General features: G+C 45.7%; 1 protein-coding gene across 14 annotated transcripts in view; it reads right to left on the bottom strand.

The window, feature by feature from the left end:
- MAGI1 (membrane associated guanylate kinase, WW and PDZ domain containing 1) overlaps window positions 1-21,695 on the bottom strand; it is a 584,211-nt gene that overhangs the window by 84,097 nt on the left and 478,419 nt on the right. For 7 of the 14 annotated variants that reach the window (XM_066618525.1, XM_066618529.1, XM_066618534.1 and 4 more), the window contains exons 9-12: window positions 18,845-18,945; window positions 16,437-16,529; window positions 10,493-10,678; window positions 2,009-2,629 (exon numbers count right to left, since the gene is read on the bottom strand). In XM_066618525.1, the coding sequence (XP_066474622.1) occupies window positions 2,009-2,629; window positions 10,493-10,678; window positions 16,437-16,529; window positions 18,845-18,945 (1,001 nt within the window). The remainder of the gene's footprint in view (window positions 1-2,008; window positions 2,630-10,492; window positions 10,679-16,436; window positions 16,530-18,844; window positions 18,946-21,695) is intronic. The other 7 variants (XM_066618527.1, XM_066618531.1, XM_066618533.1 and 4 more) reach the window with 1 other exon arrangement.

Raw genomic sequence — 21,695 nt, 5'->3', positions numbered from 1 at the left:
ATCCATCCTGTCCACCCCAAGCCTCTTACTGGTGTTTGTTGTGTCGCATCTGGCCTCCCAATCCAGCAGTAACTGGCGATGATGCTACTTCTGGTGGTACATCCAGTGGACCAGGTGAAGAGGTATAGTGGAGGGCAAACATTGAGAAAAACTGCCATAGAGGGAACAGAATAAAATCAAAAGGCTGCAGGGGTTGGGTATGGAGATGGCCTTTACAGCTGATCGACTCAGCTTCTAGTCGATCTAGATCTAGTCGAACTAGATCTAGTTGATCTAGCTTCTAGTCGGGGACAGACTTCTAGTACTGTCTGTGTAGCACAGGTCTCTAGAAACAGACCAGAAAGTTCTGCTGTGGTGAGAACTTGAAAGCCAGTTCTGAAACTGGTAAAAACATTATTATCACCCCAGACAGGTTTAAGTATACCTTGTTGAGGAGCTAGGCAGATTTGAGACTTGTAGCACCACCCTTATGCAGAGATTGGTAGATTTTCTACACTGGGTAGAAAAACATAATTAGACACCAAATGTCAAGCGAACACCATTACACCAGAGTATGGGGACCGAAGCAAGGTCACCACAATTCCCTTCCTATGAATCTGCAATAAGATGATCCAGAAATAGTCCAAAGATAAAATAGAAATGAGACCCATTAATCAAAAATAGCTGACTGACCATTTCTGTTTCTCATTATTAACACTGGTTTCTTTAAGCGTCTGTTTTGAACATTCCATCATGGGCAGGATGCATAATGAGGTAAATGTCAACTGTAATTTGAGTGGGAATATAGATTTGAATACAGTGTTTGTTATGTTATTTCTGGGAGGTTAAGGGCCAAAGCACAGATTATATCAGGGGCAAACTTTCAACAGGGCAAACTTTCAACTTTAGCGATCCTGAACCTTTAATGATTGTGTAGGAGAGAGAGTTTCAGCAGGTGCAGCTTTGTCATTGTTTGGCTTTTGTGTGTGTGCGTGCGTGCGTGCGTGCGCACGCAGCTTTCCAATGGAAGCTTTGGGGGGAACACAGATTGGGATATGGTGCCAGAAGGGGACTTCATCCCCTTTCCTCCATCAGAGGTCATAGTTTAGCGCTGTCCCACCTTTTTTGTCTCCCCTATGATGGAAGCCTCCATTGACAGGAATGGAAGTTCCCCTCCCAGGAAAAATGACAGGGAAGCCCTGGGACAACCATGGAAAGAAACAGGGAAATTTCCCTGCTCCTTTGTTTCCTAGTTTGATCTGGATCAGACTCCCCACAGCTGCTGTTTCTAGAAGAACAAAAATACCCAAGGGCAAAATTTGTTAATGTACTGTGTAGCTTGGCTCTAATGTGATTCCCAACATTAGTTGGGACAGTGGTTCCCAAACTTTTTAGAAGCCCTAGAGCAGTGATTTTCGACCACTGTGCCCTGGCACACTGGTGTGCCACGAATGGTCTGCAGGTGTGCCGCAGAAGTTTGAGGGACGATCATTTATTAGTAGGGCCATTGCGAGATATGAGCCCCTCACCAACAGCATGGTGTGCCTTGACAATTGTCAAAAGACTGACGGTGTGCTTTGACAATTTTAGTACCTTGTTAGTGTGCCGTGAGATGACAAAGGTTGAAAAGCACTGCCCTAGAGGCTGCTGCCTGATTTCTAAATAACAAGTGGTGTGGCTATAATGGGGATTGGACAGCAGTGCTCCCCCCCCCAAGTAGCATGCACATAGCTGATTTGTCAGTTTTGCGAGCCACCCAAAATTGGGTCATGACCCACTTTTGGTGGGTCTGGGACCCACAGTTTGGGAACTGTTGTAGACTACTTCATAAGAACGTAAGAAAGGCCTGCTGGATCAGGCCAAAAGTTAACCAAGCGCAGTATCCTGTCTCCCATAGTAGTCAACCAGATGACTCTGGGAAACTCACAAGAAGGAACAAAATTCAGGCTTAAAGTACATTATGCAGAATTATAACAGACTTATAACATATAATTATATGAGTTTGTAAACTATCCCATTTTGAACCTACCTCCTCGCTGCACAAGCAACGTCACCTCACTCCCTTTAGGACATTCGATCAGCATATCCACAACTTGGTTGTGAGTAAGGTTCTGCACATTCTTCTTATTCACTTCAACTATAAGGTCCCCTTCTTTTAGGCCTCTGCACCTCGGGCTGTCCACAATTTGCTTCACTCTCTGTCCTCCGCCTCCAGGACTGTCTGCTATAGTAAACCCAAAGCCCATGGGCCCTTTAATTATATGTACAGTTATGAGTTCGGGTTGCGTTGCTATAGAAGAAGCCAAAGATACAGTGTCGTTAGGGTAGCCATGGGATCCATTTGAAGAGACCTCAGCAGGACTGCTAGGCCTCGGTTCCTTCATCCCATTTACTTTCCCCGTTTTACTACCGTGACTTGCTGGAGAGTCGTAGTTTTCCTGCCCATTCACAATGATAGGTTCTTTATCCAAAATGGCCACCGATGTCACCAGGCTTGTATTGGGGTCATCGGGGTCGAAAGGCAGAGGGTAGCCCCGGCACAGTTCTAGGTCCACGCTGGCACCGATGGGAATCGACTGGAAGATTTTGACCACTTGAGCATGCGTGTGGCCCAACACACAGGTGTCATTCACACTGACGATAACGTCCCCTGTGGAAATAAATTGTTCAAAAGTAAATGAAAGGATAAACGCAAGGTTGTTGCTTCAGTATGCCTCTCGGCACAGTCAAAATCGCCTATCGAACGGAACCGCCTATCGAACCACCTACCGTATGGCTCTGTTTTGCCCCCTCCCCCGCTGGGAATGGCTCCAAAGAGAGGGTCCGCTCGCCCACCTCCCTGCCAGGCTGAGTGCTCCACCCCTCCAGCTATGCCACCACCGACAGTTGAAAAGTTTTAATGATTTTTAGTTAAAATTTCTCTTTTATCAGTCACATTCCTTCAGACGTAATGCCATTTTTCTGCTAATTTCATTCTTTCCATAGAGCTAATGTATTCAAGCAATAACAAGACATTTAAAGTCATGATCCAAAGAACTCTTTTAGGTGTAGCCAAGTCCATGTCTACTGTGATTCCCCCCCCCCCTTTTCTTGTGTGTGGTTTAAATTCTTACACTTCAAGCATATCAATATCAGGATCCATTCAACTCAATGGGGCTTACTTCTGAGTAGACATGCATAGGATTGCACTGTCCATTGCCAATCTCAAAAGTAGGGATAGTAACTTCAGGTTCATTGTGCTTCGGTAGGTTCAGTACTCAATCTCTCTAAGAGACGCACTGCTGGACTAACAACAAGACTTTTTCTGGGCAGCCTCAAATCCTGAATGAAGTTTTAAAACATCATACAGGAAGGACTAATGAACATTGTGACATCTAAGATAGACATATTAATATTTGGGATATGAAAGAGGCTTTTTAAGAGGTTGTGTTCCTGTCCCCTCCTGAGGGCATTCTGAAGCCTGCAGAGGTAATGTACATCTGCTTGCTGCTTCTGCAGACTTCAGAATGGCCGTTTCTGGCCAAAAACCGTTATTTCCTGTTTTCCAAGGGAAACCATAAGTGACGTTTTTATGCCATTTAAGACATTCTGAGGCCTGGGGAAGCCCAGGAGGCGTCCCTGGGCCTCTGGTTGCCTCTGGAGGGCTCAGCTGGGGCCAGGTCTGGCTCCATGTGTGTCTGGGGAACCTGCGTTGAGCCAGATCCACAGGTGCAAAATCCATGGATATAGAGACCTCACCTGTATTTAGATTTCCAAACCGCAAACAAACAAAACCCCTTTGTAGGCATCTGCCAGGTCTTGCATATATACACCAGGGCTTCTCATGCTGCACAGTAACCCATTTCTCAAGTTTCTTTAATTCTGAGGCTGATTTGTGGGTATTAAAGAGGGGTTCAGCATGGAAACTGATGCAAGCATAGAACTTGATGTCTGACTCTTTAGACTTGGAGCAGAACTGCAGTTTGAAAAGCAATTCGCCAAGACCTATTTTCTTCATGCAGGGCAAGCTTCATGCATGCCTGTCTGACAAAGCAGACTCATCCCACAGAACCCTCGCCCTAACAAATTGCTCGCCTTATCCTTTGTTGCTGTTAAATATCGGCCTGTTTCTCTCAGGTCTGAGATGCTACACACCACTATGCTTTACATGACTTAGCAGCAACACATGTAAGAAGAACTAATTATGAATGCATGTTGGTTCGATCTTGCACATAAGGGGCTTCTCTGCATGCTATACTTTGGCATCCAGGTTGGGACAACAAAGGATTGCAGCAAGTACCATAGATACTCATATATAGTATGTGAAATTTATGCCAAGTAATTAAACTCCAATTCTCACTTCGTCTGATCTCCGGGTCAATAAGAGGGCAGAGCCTTTCCACTCTGAACAGCTTTGTTTCTCAAGGGGCAGGTGCCAAGTTTCTCAAGCAGCAGGCAGGCACCAGGCAGGCAGGGCAGAGATCATTTTTACAGCAACTGGGAAATTCCAGCCAAAGTTAGCCTTTTAATGTCCTTCCTTCTGCTGCAGCCTGGTTCTGGTCCTGCTTGGCAAATGCTTGCAAAGTAGGTCTGTTCTTTGAAACACCACGATGGGACCCTCTTTCCCAGGCTACAATTCAGTGCACCATTACTTAAGAATAACACCCACGGAAAACAGTGGGTCTACTTCTGAGTAGAAAGGGTTGCAGGTATATGCAGCTGCATCTCTCTGCTGTGAATTGAATTGCACACTCCCAGTTATGTGTTATACATAAGAACATAAGAACATAAGAACAGCCCCACTGGATCAGGCCATAGGCCCATCTAGTCCAGCTTCCTGTATCTCACAGCGGCCCACCAAATGCCCCAGGGAGCACACCAGATAACAAGAGACCTCGTCCTGGTGCTCTCCCCTACATCTGGCATTCTGACTTAACCCATTCCTAAAATCAGGAGGTTGCGCATACACATCATGGCTTGTACCCCATAATGGATTTTTCCTCCAGAAACTCGTCCAATCCACTTTTAAAGGCGTCTAGGCTAGACGCCAGCACCACATCCTGTGGCAAGGAGTTCCACAGACCGACCACGCGCTGAGTAAAGAAATATTTTCTTTTGTCTGTCCTAACCCGCCCAACACTCAATTTTAGTGGATGTCCCCTGGTTCTGGTATTATGTGAGAGTGTAAAGAGCATCTCCCTATCCACTCTGTCCATCCCCTGCATAATTTTGTATGTCTCAATCATGTCCCCCCTCAAGCGTCTCTTTTCTAGGCTGAAGAGGCCCAAACGCCGTAGCCTTTCCTCATAAGGAAGGTGCCCCAGCCCCGTAATCAGCTTAGTCGCTCTCTTTTGCACCTTCTCCATTTCCACTATGTCTTTTTTGAGATGCGGCGACCAGAACTGGACACAATACTCCAGGTGTGGCCTTACCATCGATTTGTACAACGGCATTATAATATTAGCCGTTTTGTTCTCAATACCCTTCCTAATGATCCCAAGCATAGAATTGGCCTTCTTCACTGCCGCCGCACATTGGGTCGACACTTTCATCGACCTGTCCACCACCACCCCAAGATCTCTCTCCTGATCTGTCACAGACAGCTCAGAACCCATCAGCCTATATCTAAAGTTTTGATTTTTTGCCCCAATGTGCATGACTTTACACTTACTGACATTGAAGCGCATCTGCCATTTTGCTGCCCATTCTGCCAGTCTGGAGAGATCCTTCTGGAGCTCCTCACAATCACTTCTGGTCTTTACCACTCGGAAAAGTTTGGTGTCGTCTGCAAACTTTGCCACTTCACTGCTCAACCCTGTCTCCAGGTCATTTATGAAGAGGTTGAAAAGCACCGGTCCCAGGACAGATCCTTGGGGCACACCGCTTTTCACCTCTCTCCATTGTGAAAATTGCCCATTGACACCCACTCTCTGCTTCCTGGCCTCCAACCAGTTCTCAATCCACGAGAGGACCTGTCCTCTAATTCCCTGACTGTGGAGTTTTTTCAGTAGCCTTTGGTGAGGGACCGTGTCAAATGCCTTCTGAAAGTCCAGATATATAATGTCCACGGGTTCTCCCGCATCCACATGCCTGTTGACCTTTTCAAAGAATTCTATAAGGTTTGTGAGGCAAGACTTACCCTTACAGAAGCCATGCTGACTCTCCCTCAGCAAGGCCTGTTCGTCTATGTGTTTTGAGATCCTATCTTTGATGAGGCATTCCACCATCTTACCCGGTATGGATGTTAGGCTGACCGGCCTATAGTTTCCCGGGTCCCCCCTCTTTCCCTTTTTAAAAATAGGCGTGACATTTGCTATCCTCCAATCTTCTGGTACCGTGGCTGTTTTGAGGGACAAGTTGCATACCTTAGTCAAGAGATCTGCAACTTCATTCTTCAATTCCTTAATAACCCTTGGGTGTATGCCATCAGGGCCCGGTGACTTATTGATCTTTAATTTATCAATGAGGTCTGAAACATCTTCTCTTTTAACCTCTATCTGACTTAACTCCTTGGTTAGGAGGGGCCGTTCGGGCAGCGGTATCTGCCCGAGGTCTTCTGCCGTGAAGACAGATGCAAAGAACTCATTTAATTTCTCTGCCATCTCTAAGTCTCCTTTTATCTCCCCTTTCCCTCCCTCACCATCCAGAGGGCCAACCGCTTCTCTGGCGGGTTTCCTGCTTCTAACATATTTGAAGAAGCTTTTATTATTCCCCTTAATGTTGCTGGCCATGCGTTCCTCATAGTCTCGCTTGGCCTCCCCTATCACCTTCTTACATTTCTTTTGCCACAGTTTATGTTCCTTTTTATTCTCCTCATTAGGGCAAGACTTCCATTTACGGAAGGAAGCTTCCTTGCCCTTCACAGCCTCTCTAACTTGGCTGGTTAGCCATGCGGGCACTCTCCTGGATTTAGTGGAACCCTTCTTTCTTTGCGGTATACACCTCTGCTGGGCCTCTATTACTGTTGTTTTAAGCAGCCTCCACGCACTCTGGAGAGATTGGACTCTTTTTACCCTCCCTTTCAACCTCCTTCTAACCAGCCTCCTCATTTGAGGGAAGTCCGCCCGTCGGAAGTCAAGGGTTTTTGTTAGAGATTTGCCTGGTATTCTTCCCCCAACGTGCACGTCAAAACGGATCGCAGCATGATCACTGTTCCCCAATGGCTCAGTAACGTTTACATCTCTAACCAGGTCCTGCGTACCGCACAAAATTAAATCCAGAGTCACCTGTCCTCTGGTGGGCTCCTTGACTAGCTGATCTAAGCCACAGTCATTTAGCACGTCAAGAAATCCGGTTTCCTTATCGTGACCAGAACACAAATTGACCCAGTCAATATGAGGATAATTGAAGTCCCCCATGATTACAACCCTGTCCTTCCTTGTCACCTCCCTGATCTGTTTCCTCATTTCAAGGTCCCCATCAGATTTCTGGTCTGGAGGACGATAGCACGCCCCCAGTATTACATCGCTGCACAAGCCTGGTAATTTAACCCACAGAGATTCTACGGTGGAGTCGGACCCACCTTCAATCTCTACTTTGCTGGATTCTATCCCTTCCTTAACATAAACGGCCACCCCACCTCCAACACGCCCTTGCCTGTCCCTCCTGTAGAGTTTATAGCCCTGGATTGCGGTATCCCACTGATTCTCCGCATTCCACCAGGTTTCCATTATGCCCACTATGTCAATATTTTCCCTTGTCACCAGACATTCCAGTTCTCCCACCTTTGCTCGTAGACTTCGGGCATTTGCATAAAAGCATTTATACACGGAATGCCCCAGGATGGGCTGCTTATTTGCTTCTTTGTCCCCGCATCCTCTCATTGTGCCAAACCGTCCATCACATCCCATCACCCTACCTTTCCCAATTTCTTCTCCTACCCTGCCTTTGTCTTGTTGTTCTCTAACCTCCCCATCCTCATCCCATAGGGATGAGGAGTCCCGAACCGGATGCCCCTCGGCTCCTGTCGGCCTTCCCCCAGGGATCAGTTTAAAAGCTGCTCTGCCACCTTTTTAATGTTATGCGCCAGCAGTCTGGTTCCATTCTGGTTCAAATGGAGCCCGTCCCTCTTGTACAGGCCCCGCTTGTCCCAAAACGTTCCCCAGTGCCTAACGAATCTAAACCCCTCCTCCCTACACCACCGTCTCATCCACGCATTGAGACCCCTGATCTCCGCCTGCCTAGCTGGCCCTGCGCGTGGAACAGGTAGCACTTCAGAGAACGCTACCTTTGAGGTCCTGGCTTTCAGCTTCCTGCCTAAAAGCCTAAATTTGGCCTCCAGGACCTCCCAGCTACACTTGCCCACGTCGTTGGTGCCGACATGCACCACAGCCGCTACCTCTCCCCCAGCACTGTCTACTAGCCTGTCTAGACGAGAAGTGATGTCCGCAACCTTCGCACCAGGCAGGCAAGTCACCATGCGGTCCTCACATCCGTCGCAAACCCCCCTCTCTATGTTTCTAATAATCGAATCCCCCACTACAAGAAGCCCCCGACCCCCCCTCCCGCCGAGGAGTATCCCGAGTGCGCTCGGATACGGGCCCATCCCCTGGAGAAGGGATCCCCCCTAGGGGATTGTTTCCCTCCTCTCCAGGATGACGTCCTCCAGTCCCGAGACTTCCCACCCGGGCAGCCGAGGAGCTGCACGCCTGAGGTTGGGACGAAGCCTGATCGTCCCCGGAAGTCTCCCCACGGTCCTCCTCTGGCTGCCTGCGCTTCTCCAGGTCGGCCACCAAGGCTTCAAGGGAGCGGACGCGTTCCCTGAGAGCCTGGAGCTCCTTGCACCGAGGACACACCCATGACTTATGCCCCAGAGGCATATAATCATACATGTGGCACTCGATGCAGAACACTGGATAGCCCCCACCCTGCTGCTGGCTGTCTGACTGCATAGCTTTTTTGTTATTGTTTTGTTGTTTTATTTAGGGGTCCTTTTAAAAACCGTACACTGGATAGCAGCCCTCTTCTGAAGGGAAGAGGAAGGGCAGTGTATGGGGCCCTGGCCTCCTCGCCCTGCTGCTGAACTCGCCCAGATGCTAAACTCTTGTGCCTTACCTGGCACTTAGTTCCCAGAGGCACTGGGTTCCCAGAGGCCACACGCGTCTGCAGAGTTATGGGTTGTATGTTGTATGTAGAGCTTCTGGCTTAACACACCAGACACCTTAAAGGTGGATTTGATTCATGGTTCAACCTTTTTCACTGGCATATCCCTTGGCAGCCCATTTCCATAAATTGTATCCTTCCTACTAGCAAATTGTTTGTAATTAATAACACAAGCCTTCATCTCGCCCATATGAAAACCCAGACTTCATGTATTCATCATAGTGTTTTCTCTTTTTATCTGCTTGAAGAACAGAAGACTCTGCCTTTGCACTGTTTTGCACCAGAAGTGTGCTGAGAAATTCTGGGTGATTGATCACTTTCCATATTACATTTCAGCTTTTTTACTGTGCTGGTTTTCAATCACTGGTTCATACATGAATTGATGACCAAAAACTAGCTACTGATGAGGCTTTCACGGTCAACTAGCTACCTCCCTTCCTGCCTTGCTGGTCCTTGCAAGACATTCCTGTCTTGCAAGGCATTCTGGAGCATGACCTGCATTATGCCATTCTTTTTCAAGTACACTGTTGAGTGTCCCTGGGAGCACATGAATACCAGATTGGGAACCACTGTTCTACTGGTATGTAGTTTATAGTGCACTTGCTCTGATAGTGTTTACAAAAAGGTGGTGAAGACCAGAATTTAAAAAGAATAAAATGTATCTTATGAACTTTTACTATGTTTTTAATAAATTAGAGACTACAGATCTTAGATAACAATTAGCGGTAGGTTATTTTTCAGGATCTGGCCTCGGGTAAAATCAGACAAAACTATAGTCAGACACCCCCCTAAGTTTAACCCTGACTTATCCGAGGGTCATAGAAAATTCCATGATTGCTGCCTCAAAACCTGCCCTCGACTTATCTGTGGGGGTCAACTTATGGGCGGGTATCTGCGGTAATTGACAGGTTGTGATGCCAGGTTGCTGAGCTCTGAGATGGAAACGGCTAATTAAAATCACAGGATTAAACCTCTGGGAGCCACAGAAAGGAATCTTCATCCTATAATGGCCTAGGCCTTTATACATTTACATTCTCATATATTTCAAACCTCATCACATCAAAGCACAAATAAGGCTACTTACCAGCTACTATGACAAACCCTTTTACTTATTTTGTCATGTACCAAAGTTTTGTTAACTGAGTAGCAAAAAAATGTACATTTTTCCATTTATAAAACACTTTAAAGTGCTTTATAATCCTTATTTGCACATCAGTCTCATTTTATAGATACAGAAATGGGGCCAAGGGAAATCAACATACCCATGACCATCAACAGTTTTGCCTGGGTTGGACCCTAGAACTTGAGATCTAAAAAAATGAACACTTCCAGCTCAGTAGTGCACACTGGTTCATCAAGACCCTGCAATGGGTGACATGACCCGAGTTTAAAGCTGTGAATGTTATTTAAGCCCACATGGAGAGATCTGTACCTGTTTCCATTTTGCCATCCAGAGCAGCAGGGCCATCCAGCACCAAACTCTTTATCTGAAGAAACTCATCCGGCTCGTCCCCTCCAACGACAGTGAAACCAAAACCCCTGCTGCTTTTCCTCAGCTTGGTGTGAATGAACTTCCCTTTCAGCTCGGATGGGTTCCGTGTGAAAAATGGTTTTCCTGCTGAGAAAGTTTCATAAGTTCAAGAACATGCCAAGGAAGGAAGGGGAAAAAAAAAGTCAACACCCCACCTCTCTATATCCTTTCCTAACCGATGGCACCTGATATGCAGCACAAGCAAGATTTAAAACTTGCAACATGTTCTGCTCAATATTTTTCCACGTGCAGAATCAGTCACATGGAAGCGCCCTGACAGGTGAAATGTATTTATTTATTTTGAAAATATGCCACTGTGTATCCAGGACACCACAGCAGAATATGAGTATTGGTTTTATCCTCTACTCTGAGACCTTGAGCATCATATCTGATGAAAACTGGGCAGTGGATCCTTGCATGTAGTACTGGCATGCTCCAGTATCTGCCGGGAATGCATTCCTTCCACCACCATCCCCAGAAAACACAGATACTGGGGAATGCTATACAAATAATGACACCCCCCCCCCACATGCCATTAAATTACATTTGCTGCATTGGAGAAGCACTTGTAGCACAATGTTCTTGTTTAACCATCTGGCTTAAGCCATTTCTACCCAATGTTGCATATACGCAACAGGGATCAAACGTATACACCTGTGGGCTGGGCAGAAATTGGTTAAACTGAACTGCCGAATCTGCAGGCGTGCTCCAGAGAGGCTGACAGGAAGCAGGAACTCCTGCTTCCTGTTAGTTGCCATCTATTGTGAAGCCTGGTTGCCTGCATGTTTGGCAGTTCAGTTTAAGCAAGATGGTTAAACAATGACATTGCACTGCAAGTGCTTCTCCAACACAAAGAAGGTAATTTAATGGGCACAGAGGGGGCCATGTATCTGCGGATAACTGAAGGCCCAATCCTATCCAACTTTCCAGCCCTGGTGCAACCACAATACAGAACCAAGGTAAGGCAACAAATGTTCCCATACCTTAAGGAAGCCTCTGTGATTGCCTCTCCACCATAGGATGCAGTGCATCTCACCTGCACTCAGAGAGAAGCATTACAACATCTGGATTTACAAATTAACCATAGATAAGTTAGCTCTTAGTCAGAGCTAAGAGTACCTACAGCTGCTCCCTATTTCCCACAGGACAGTTACAGCATTGGGGCTGCAAAATAAAAAAGTTATGCATGATAATAGGTTTACCTTTAAACAGTGCAAGGGTGAATTCGTCACTTGCAAAAATAGGTATTTGCTAACACCAGCCAAGGTGATCAGGTGATAAATAATATGACACTCAAGGGTGGCTCAGAACACCAACAGTTTTAAGTGCTGCTAATTGTCTGAGCCGGAATGGATATCTGAAAGTGTGAAATTGCTAAGACGATAAGCATGCCATTGGGAATTATGAAGAAAGACACTTAAATATTCTGTTAAATTCATTAGCAATTTGACAATTGGACCCTTTGCATATTAGCAATAAAAAGCAATAAAATAAAAATGTTAAAGAAAACAAGAAATCCAAACAGAGTGATAAAATAAGGCAATATATCCAAAGCCAGCAGGAATAGAGCGTTCAATCCTTTAATCAGCTCAGTTCCTTCTCATGCCAGAAACTTACCTGTTCTAATTTCACACTTGCAAATTAGGCCCTGGTTCACATAATGCTTTTAAATTTTATTTTATTTTAATGAGCTGAAGTCAACACATTATGACATTTTCAGTGGATTGGCACAGGCTGAACCAGCCTTCTCAATGGTTTAATACATGCTGAGATCGTGACTCAATGTGTCTTGAAAAATCTTTGACAAGTGTGGTGAATGCTCTGATAGATGAGTCTAGAGGAGCTGTTGCACTGGAATGTTGCAAGCTACCCGTTTTGTATCACATTACTCATAGGAGTGGATAACTCCAAGAGTTGAACAAATGATTGGCAACCTTCAGTCTCAAAAGACTATGGTATAAGCCTACAGCACCCGGTATTCCCAGGCCTGACCCTGCTTAGCTTCCGAGATCAGACGACATCGGGCATGTGCAGGGTAACAGTTGAACAAGGAACTCCAAAATAAGATGTGAACTAGCTCCACAGATCGTTCATGCGAAGCACAGATAAGTTATTTGTACAACCACATGCTTCGTGGCACTTGTAATTCATTCATAATTTGTATTACATTTATTGTGTCGGTAAACTGCTTTGTGAACCTTATTGTTGAAAGAAGTACATAAATGCTATTATTATTAATAACAATATAATTAACTGGCACAAAATATGCAATTTGCCTAGCTCATAAAGTTCAAATGTTACATAAACGGAAAGCGATTTTTTTCAAATGTACTTCTACAGTTTGGAAAGTAAAATGAGATCCTGCATGTGTAGAAAGATTTGGTTTCGTTTTTCTAAAGTTAATCTAGTGTTTATTCAAGCCTGAGACACCAATTATTGCTCAGGGATCAGCAGCAGCAGAAGGAAAGGAAGAAGAGTCAAGTGTACCCTCAGACAGGTAGCTCACCTACTCTGCAGCCAGGGCCTGTCCAGGCCATGGACAAAGGTGAAGCGGCTGCTTCATACAATGAATGAGTGCATGGTGGCACCCTGCATCTGTTGGCCAGCTGTGCTGCCTCCTCACTCTGACATTATGTTTAGAAACAGCTAGCCCAGCCCACCAGTCTATTCTCCCACTTCCACAAAAACAAATCAAAACAAAACTTCATTTTTTGGAAGTGGAGTGGTGCTTCTCCTGACTTCCTTGTTCTGGAGACCTGGTCTGCTGCTCTGCTTCAAAACAGATTGGCAAAGGAAAAGCAACAAAGTAAGGAAGGGGATGGGAGTGGGAAAGCTGCCAAAGATCAGCCTTCTTCTCTTCTGCCACTTCATTAAGCTAAACTTCCTGCATAGGGAGGATCCTGGAAGCAGAACCCCTGCCCCAAAGGCCAGTTTCGAAGCACCAGAAGAGGAGACAGTGATAATGGAAGAGGACACACAGGGGAGAACGTGCAAAAAGAAAGACTAAGATAGTACTTGAGTGTCTCAGGTACCGCTCCAGCTTGTGCCAGGCTGGGCGTGCCTGCCACCTCCCATTGTCAGTCTGTGGTAACTTAGGGCCTAATCCTATCCAACCTTCCATCATCGGTGCAACCGTAATGCAGCCCCAAGGTAAGGGAACAAATGTCTCCTTACCTTGGGGAGGCCCCTGTGACTGCTTCCCCACCAAAGGATTCAATGCATGCCCCATTGGCACAGCTGCACTGGCACTGAAACATTGGATAGGACTGGGCACGCACGCACGCACTCTCACACTCTTTATCTATACACAAAGAGTAGTTATCCATGACACTGTATTTCAGAAACCTAACATGTGGGACAACTCTCCTTCCCCATACCAGAAATGAACTTCGCCCCTTTGGGGAAGCTCAGTTCCCAGTTGTTGCCCCCCCGTCCTCCGCCACAAATCTTGGGAAAATAATTGAGGTTTCTTGCCAATCCCTAGCATTTTAAAAATTCCTCTTGGGGGTAACTTGTTCAGATCTGTTTGAGCTGAGAATAGTGTCCAAAGACTGGACAAAGGTTTAAGCTTTAAACCAGTTGAAATGTTGCAATTTAGAACTCTCAGAAAAGAAATACATGGAATTGGTGACTCATTTACAAATCAAGCTGAAAAGACTTCACAGTCACACATTGCTCATTTGGTATCATAAAGAAATGGTATGTTTTACAGTGGCAGCACTATCAAAGCAGTCTTATTGACATGAATGTCTCAGACTGTTTTGTGCTTAGGCACTGTACTTGTGGTGATCTTGAAATGTACATTTTAATGATCCCAAAGGCAATCAGTATACAGTCATAGTTTTGATCATGCCTACAGTTATTCACACTCAAGTTTCACTGAAATAAAGTTAACACTTGGATGTAATTAAGCCTTGTTATAAAACATTGTCTGCTTCCATTTGTTGCGAAGATAAAGAACCCATTGAAGGAGAATCATCTAAAATTGGGTGGTGATGATGTAGCTTTCCCTAAAGAAGATTTACATCAGAAATGATGTTTTGAGCAGTATAGGATGAGGTTTGCATCCTCAGACCCTGGTACAACTTGAGGGTGCCGAAGCCCCACTGTACCAGCCTCACATTCACCAGCAGATTCACCACAGATGCTGGCATAACTGGCATAATAATGCTGCCAGTGATTCTCAACCAATGTGCCACAGGAGTTTGGAGCACAGTGGTTGAAAATCACTGAAAAGCTCTTCTGGGTTCTGTGGCTCTGTTTTTAGGACAACTATATGCACTAGGACTGTGCTGTTTGGAACTTTTGAGCTGCCCGCTTGGAGGCAGGCTGTGCAGCAAGGCCTTTCCCAGTTTGAAGAGACACTTGGCCAACAGTCTCAGGCAAAGAGGCAAAGAAGGAAGGTCCATAGCCAGGGAGACAGACCAGGGACACACTACACTTGCTCCCAGCGTGGAAGGGACTGTCACTCCCGAATCGGCCTTTTCAGCCACACTAGACGCTGTGCCAGAACCACCATCCAGAGCGCGATACCATAGTCTTCCGAGACTGAAGGTTGCCAACACACATATGCACTAATGGATTTCTGTTCCTCTTCCTCTCTAATCCAGTCCAGAGATTATGTGTTGCTGATGCCGCTGTCTATATCTCACACAGTGGTTCTCAAACTGTGGGTCCATGGCCCACCAGTGGGTCACTACACAACTTCTGGTGGTTCACAAAACTGACAGGGCAGATTAGGCTATGTGCATCAACGGTAAACAACATACCACTTGTGGGGTGGGGGAGCACTGCTGCCCAATCACCATTATAGCTAGAGGCTTGAGGGACTGCTACAGGAAAAAAAAAATTTTTTTAAGGTGGGTCCAGATGCTGAAAAGTTTGAGAATCATTGTCTCACTATGCTCTCTGTGTTGCTCTTTGTTCTCCACAGGCAACGTTCCAACAGGGGAAGAGAAAACAAGATGCTCCACATGACCTAACAGACAGACCATAAGTAAGGGTGCAACAAGCCTGGCAGCAACGACCAATGTGATTCCAGCTGTTCTTCTGTAAGGTCACTGATCTATTTGTTTCAGAGAGACCCTGTTGCTCTGCAGTCTCCACAACAGACAGTGATGTACCTGGTACAGCCAGACCTCAACGACACCTGCTACTTGACTGTCCAATAGATAACTTAAGTCACAAGAGACCTGCTGGGGTGAGATGGCTGGCAACCCCACTCCTGTGTTTTTCTTTCAGATGCTGCTCCATCTTTGATTGTGATAAAAACTTCGATTTGATCGTATCTGCTGTCCATTTGTTAGCAGATAGAGATCCCTTCTCCCCCCACCCCACTAGTTTCTTCTATCAGCTGGCCTCTAAATGGTTCTCTACAGGGGAGGGAGGGAGGACCTGTTTGCTACCAGGGCTCAGGATCTATAGCAGCTGCACTGATTGAGTCCTTAGGCTCCAAGTGGCCAGTGCAGGGGGGTCACCTGTTCTGACATTATGTATAAGGCAGACAACTGTGGAGGAGAAGGCAGCATAGTGACAGCTTTACCCAGTGATGGTGCAACCTGGCAAGCCATCCAACACCATGGCTGCTGCCTCCGGAAGGCAGGGTACTCTAGGGAAGAAAAGACAAGCTCCTTTATCATGCTTCTCATATGGTTTTGTCAAACCCGCAAATGCGAGGTTTCCAGTTTTATTTAAAGGGACAGTGTGAATGAAGAAGCTGCTTCGTTTCCACTGTTTGTGTCAATAAACCCTGGAGTCCGGCACTTCCAACTTAAAAGAAATTGTGCAAGGAGCAAGGTCAGGAGGGCAAGTTTAATGCAGCAGTGAGTTAATCTTGGTGTTTTACCTTGTACTGGCGCATCTCGAACTGCCTCCTGGTTGTTTGGAGCATGGTTCGGAGCTGCAGGAGGGGCAAGTGGAGGATGTTCTTCTGTCCATTCTGGGGAAAGAAAACAAGCATTTTTCCCCCTCTTTGCTGTTTTGATAGAGTGAAAATATGTAATAAGACGAAATCTACATGCAGACTTGATTTGTTCTTAGATCCCGGCATCATTCCTGACATAACACACACAGAAGCTTTTGTCACAATCACTTTGGGCATATCTTTCAGAGGATACCAGTGCTAAGTAGGAGGTCTGGCTCAGTTGGTAGAGCCGCCGCCTTGTATGCCTGAAGATCTGAGGCTGCCAGTTCGAAACAACTGGAAGTAACCAAGAACTGACAACACGCTGATATACTGATGAGCTGACCCTCGGTGGCAGAGAGGAGTTGCCATCAAGTGGAGCGTGGGAGGCGAAGGGCCAGAGAGAGACCAGACCAGGAAGGAATGCAGCTGAAACGAGGACTTCTATGAAAGACTAGAACTATTCAATTGTAAAAATCCCTACGGGGTTTAGAACAGCCTGCCTATGTAAACCGCCTTGGATTAAAGAGGAGAAATCTGACGACCAAAGAAAGGCGGTATATAAATACCTGTATGTATGTATGTATGTATGTATGTATGTATGTATGTATGTATGTATGTATAAATAAACAAACAAATAAATAAATAAATAAATAAGCTCAGCCAAGACAGATTACAAAACGTGATCCATCTCCTACAACAAACTGCTTACCCTGATTGAATCAGCAGATGTCAAACTAACATTCATGGCTGGAAACTGGGTGAATCAGAGGCAGTCTTTCACTAAGAATTGTTCTTCATGTTCACAGAAAATAAGGAATAGTAAGGAGATATAGGGGTGCCCCCGAAAGTGACGTCAAAAAGACCTGTGGCAGTTTTTGGCTAAAAATGGCCATTCTGACGTCTGCTGACACCGCAAGTGGACATCCGTGGCCTCTGCAGGGCTCGGAAGCCCCTCTGGAGGCGATGGGAGCCAGGCTCCCCTTGCCTCTGGAGGGGGGGGATGTAGAGAGGTGCTGCCCATTCTGGTGGATACGTGAGGCGGGCTATGCGTATAGGGGGTCCCCCTGTACTGTTAATTGCATAGGCTTACGCCATTGTAAGAATATACATATTTCAGGGGTGGCTAAACTTGCTTAATGTAAAAGCCACTTCAGATGGCTTAGAGCCAAAATATTTAAGAAGTATTTAAATTCTTAAACATACTATTTAGTCACCTTGAACATTAAACTTAAATTTTAATTCAGTGGACTCTCAGTTTATACTCGGTAAATAATTACAAAGCTTGAAAATTTTCTATTTACCTTTTATATTAATTGCGATGCAAAAAGGAGCTCAACCAACATATTTTTGTGATTAGCACATTACATGTCAAAGAGCCCCACTGTGGCTCATGAGCCAGGGTTTGGCTGCTCCTGGCAGATTTCAAACTACACAGAAGATTGCATAATCTCTTGTCAGCAGTCGTGGTGTCTTTTATTAGACCTCCAACCATTTTGCACCTCACAGAATTACAAAGAACATACAAGTTTAAGCAAAGCTTTGCTCCACCGGATCCAGAGCCTCCATGTTGGGCTTGACTCCGAGGTTTTTCATTCTACACCAACCGGGTCATTGTAGAAACAAGTAGCCCCATTGCAGGGCTACTCAGTTTACCTGCGGGAAGTCCCCTTCTCCCCAGGTGGAGGCGGTGGCTGCCTGGAGCGCGCAGGATGCAGCAGCAGCCATTTTCAGTTCTGCTGCAGCCCCGCATGCCAGGCAGCTCAGGATTGGGCTGCCCGCCACAAAGGATGCCTTTTAAAGACTCTGTTTAAGCAATATGGCTTGTCCTTCTGGGCTGGTTAGCTGAGTTACAATTCACATTGTAATACAAGGTTTTGCAGGGGACCGCCAAACAAATGATGTAGGTATATTTTATTTTAACGTTTGTACGCTCCCTTTGGATATATTTACGGTATTATTCAAATATCTAAGTATGACCTGTGCTAGCTAATGAGATGGCACAGGTCCAAGAACATCGAGTGCCAATCTAGTGCCGGGAAAATATTTTTCCTTTACCATCCATCCTGCTTAAGCACACTCTTAAAAAGACATCCTTAGTGGCTAAGTCACAACTTTTGGGACTTGTTAAATCCCCAGTCCCTTCCATAATGTCTGCAAGATTCTTTTTATTTGGCCTGGTTACTCTCGACCAGGGTTATTAAACAGTTTTAATATATTTCTTTTAAAACTATCCTTCAAGGGAGGGAGGAGAGATAAGGCTAGCAAAGAATGAAATGGGTTAAAGAATATGATCTGGATGGAGCGCATGTGTTACTTGGCAAATATATTTGTCCAGGTGAATTGCCAACCTTCTGGTGGTTGTGGTGGAGGTTGCTGCTGCTGCTCAAGTTGCTTCTTTCTTTTCGCTTCCAGAACTGGATTCTCATATTGTGTCTTCCTGTTGATGTGGCTGAAAAAAGAAAGATCATTTGTTAAGGGAGGGACACTTAGTATCAACAGTAAAAGTGACAAGCAGTCCCCCCAAAATGTTTGATGAACGTATGATCCGGAGAAGGTGCTCGTGGGAGTGCATGCGCTGGAGGGACTGCGGATAAGTGGGTCTGCAGATATGGGGGCCCCCAGTACATGGAGCATAAATGGAACCTTACTCTCCAGCACTTACTAAATGGTATGCTGAGGTACTACTTCCTTAACTGTATTAGCTTAGTGGCTACTTGGATGCTTTTGGTGAGGTAGTACAGTGTCAAAAATCAGTGCACAGAAGCACTGATGCTGTAGCCACAGGCACCGTTCTGTAACCTGTGACACTGTGCTTCTGCAGCGAGAGTAGTGCCTGATTCTGTGGTCCTAACAGATCATAAACGATCAGGCAGGAAGGTTTTGCACATTATGCACAAGAGTGATGGATTTTGTTGTGTTAAACCAAATTCCTGGCAGCCAGTCCCTCTCCTCAAGTATTTGCACTATTCCATTGTTTTCAGTGGAACTAAGCCAAAACTGGAGAGGAACTGACTGTGGTGCTGTTTTTTTTCATGAGTGATCCAGGCATGAATGAGCGGTGATTTGGGAAGTGTCAGTCTGACTCTGGCACAGGTGCATTGAAAACAACGGAGCCATAAAAGCACTCAGGGGAAACTAGTGAGCTCATTTAGAGACCTTGCATTTAAAGATGTAGCTTGGAAACAAGAGCTAAGCCACTTGAAAGAGACTATTAATGACTTCTTTACAAAGGATTAATTTCCATTTAAGTTTTTCTCTAACCATTCTTTGATTACCTATGTTTTATAGCTATTTACTGTCAGGTCAGCAAGGGAGGATAGCCCTTGTTTTCCCTGTAGCAGAGTGGCACGGGAGCATAGGGATACAGCACAAGAAGCAGGCGATCCCAAACAGAGCCAAAGAAGCAGACACAGGCTTGTTTGTTGCAGAAGCAGGTACTGGTAAAAGGAGCAGGCAGAAGAGTAGTCCGTCATGCAGTCCAGAAGTCAGGGATACAGCAGGTCACAGTCACAAGAAGGCAGTCCAAGTCAGTACACAAACCAGCAGCACAACATGCAGAAACTCCACCACAACAACCCACACCTGGAGTCTGTGCTTGCCCCAATATATACCTGGGCCAGCCAATCACAGTAGGCCGACCTCATAGTCACAAGACAGTCTTGTGACCCACTCTGATTGGCTGTCCAGTGGTGCATTGCACCATTCCTCCATAGCCTACGTGACTCAGCACTCATCTTTTCCCAAGTCACATGACTCCCACCTGCAACAGGTGCAGTGGATTGCATCAGCTGTGCTGCTTTGCTGATTGCTTCACACCAGGCCCAGATATCAGGGCCTCCTGCCACATCCTGGCTAATAACAATCTCAAGCCTGGGATGCCAAAAACCTGACATTTATCTTATATCCTATATTTATGTTATGACGTTTGGAAGCACTTTTATGCTGTTTTTAATAGGTTTTTACTGGAGCACTTGGACGCTTGCAACATTTATGACTGTGGCCCTTTAGTTAAGTCACTCTGCTATCAACTTTTACAGTATTTATGCTAGAGCATTACAAGTAATTTGCAGGTATTATGATGACATAGTGTGTTGATCAGATAGCCTAGAGATCTTGCAACTTTTTTCTCTTTACATGTCACCGAGGCAAAAAATGGTGGCACATTAGAGCATCCGTAAAGGGAATGCAGGTCTGTCTTGCGCAGATTTGGGCAGAGCAGCCCTTCTGCCTTAATCTAATTGTTCCCAGAGAAACTGCTACTTAATGTATTTTAAAGAATTAGTCATACTTCTTCAAGATAGTCACACCAGATAACTCCACTTGTTTTCTTTTTCTTTTTCCAACTTGCAAAAATTTGAGAATTTTTGCACAAGCTGAGGGGCAACCTGCTCCATAGATTGTGTGTGTGTTGTATATTTTTCCCTCTCCCTGGAGAGCTTGCCCAGGCCTCCTAATGCCTCATAAGGCATTAAAATCGTCACTTCTATGAAATTGGAAGTCGTGTGTTTTGAGCCTCAGAGCTCGGTCTGAGCTCGGCAGAGGCCAGGGGCAGACATCCTCGGCCTCTCTCTGCTCAGAGGCCCCTCTGGAGGTGAGGGGAGCGGAGTTCTCCTCATCTCCAGAGGGGGGTGGCCCCCAGGGATAGGCATTTGCCTGCATCCGGAGTTTCAGCTAAACAGGGGGACTCCAGAATGGAACCCCTGCAGATCAGGGGGCACACCTGTACATGTCTGTGCATTTTCTCTGTCTGAGCTTTATAGTAATTATATTCCCTTAATACAGGCAAAGTCCTTATGTTATTATATAGTGGATAAATAGTTTCAACAATAATCATAGACTCAGAGAGACCAAGCTCAAATGTCGCTGGCCTAGCTCATACAGAGATGTAAAATAAAGCTAACAGAGAGCGGGAAGAAAACCCTATACTTGACAATGCACCACTTCTGCAGCCATTTCTGCCCAACATTGCATATACGCTACAGGGATCAAATGCTACACCTATGGGCTGGGCAGAAATGGGTTAATATGTTTTAACAACTGCAAACAGGCTTGGGCCAAGTCACTATAGGCTGAAAATAGCCACTTTTCCACAAACATCAACTGTTACCCTGCACATGCCCGATGTCGTCTGATCTCGGAAGCTAAGCAGGGTCAGGCTTGGTTAGTACTTGAATGGGAGACTGCCTGGGAATACCGGGT

The sequence above is a fragment of the Tiliqua scincoides genome, chromosome 2, assembly GCF_035046505.1.
Source record: "Tiliqua scincoides isolate rTilSci1 chromosome 2, rTilSci1.hap2, whole genome shotgun sequence".
NCBI classification, from domain to species: domain Eukaryota; kingdom Metazoa; phylum Chordata; class Lepidosauria; order Squamata; family Scincidae; genus Tiliqua; species Tiliqua scincoides.
Note: the sequence above shows the minus strand (reverse complement) of the source record. Positions and strands in the feature narration are given on the sequence as shown.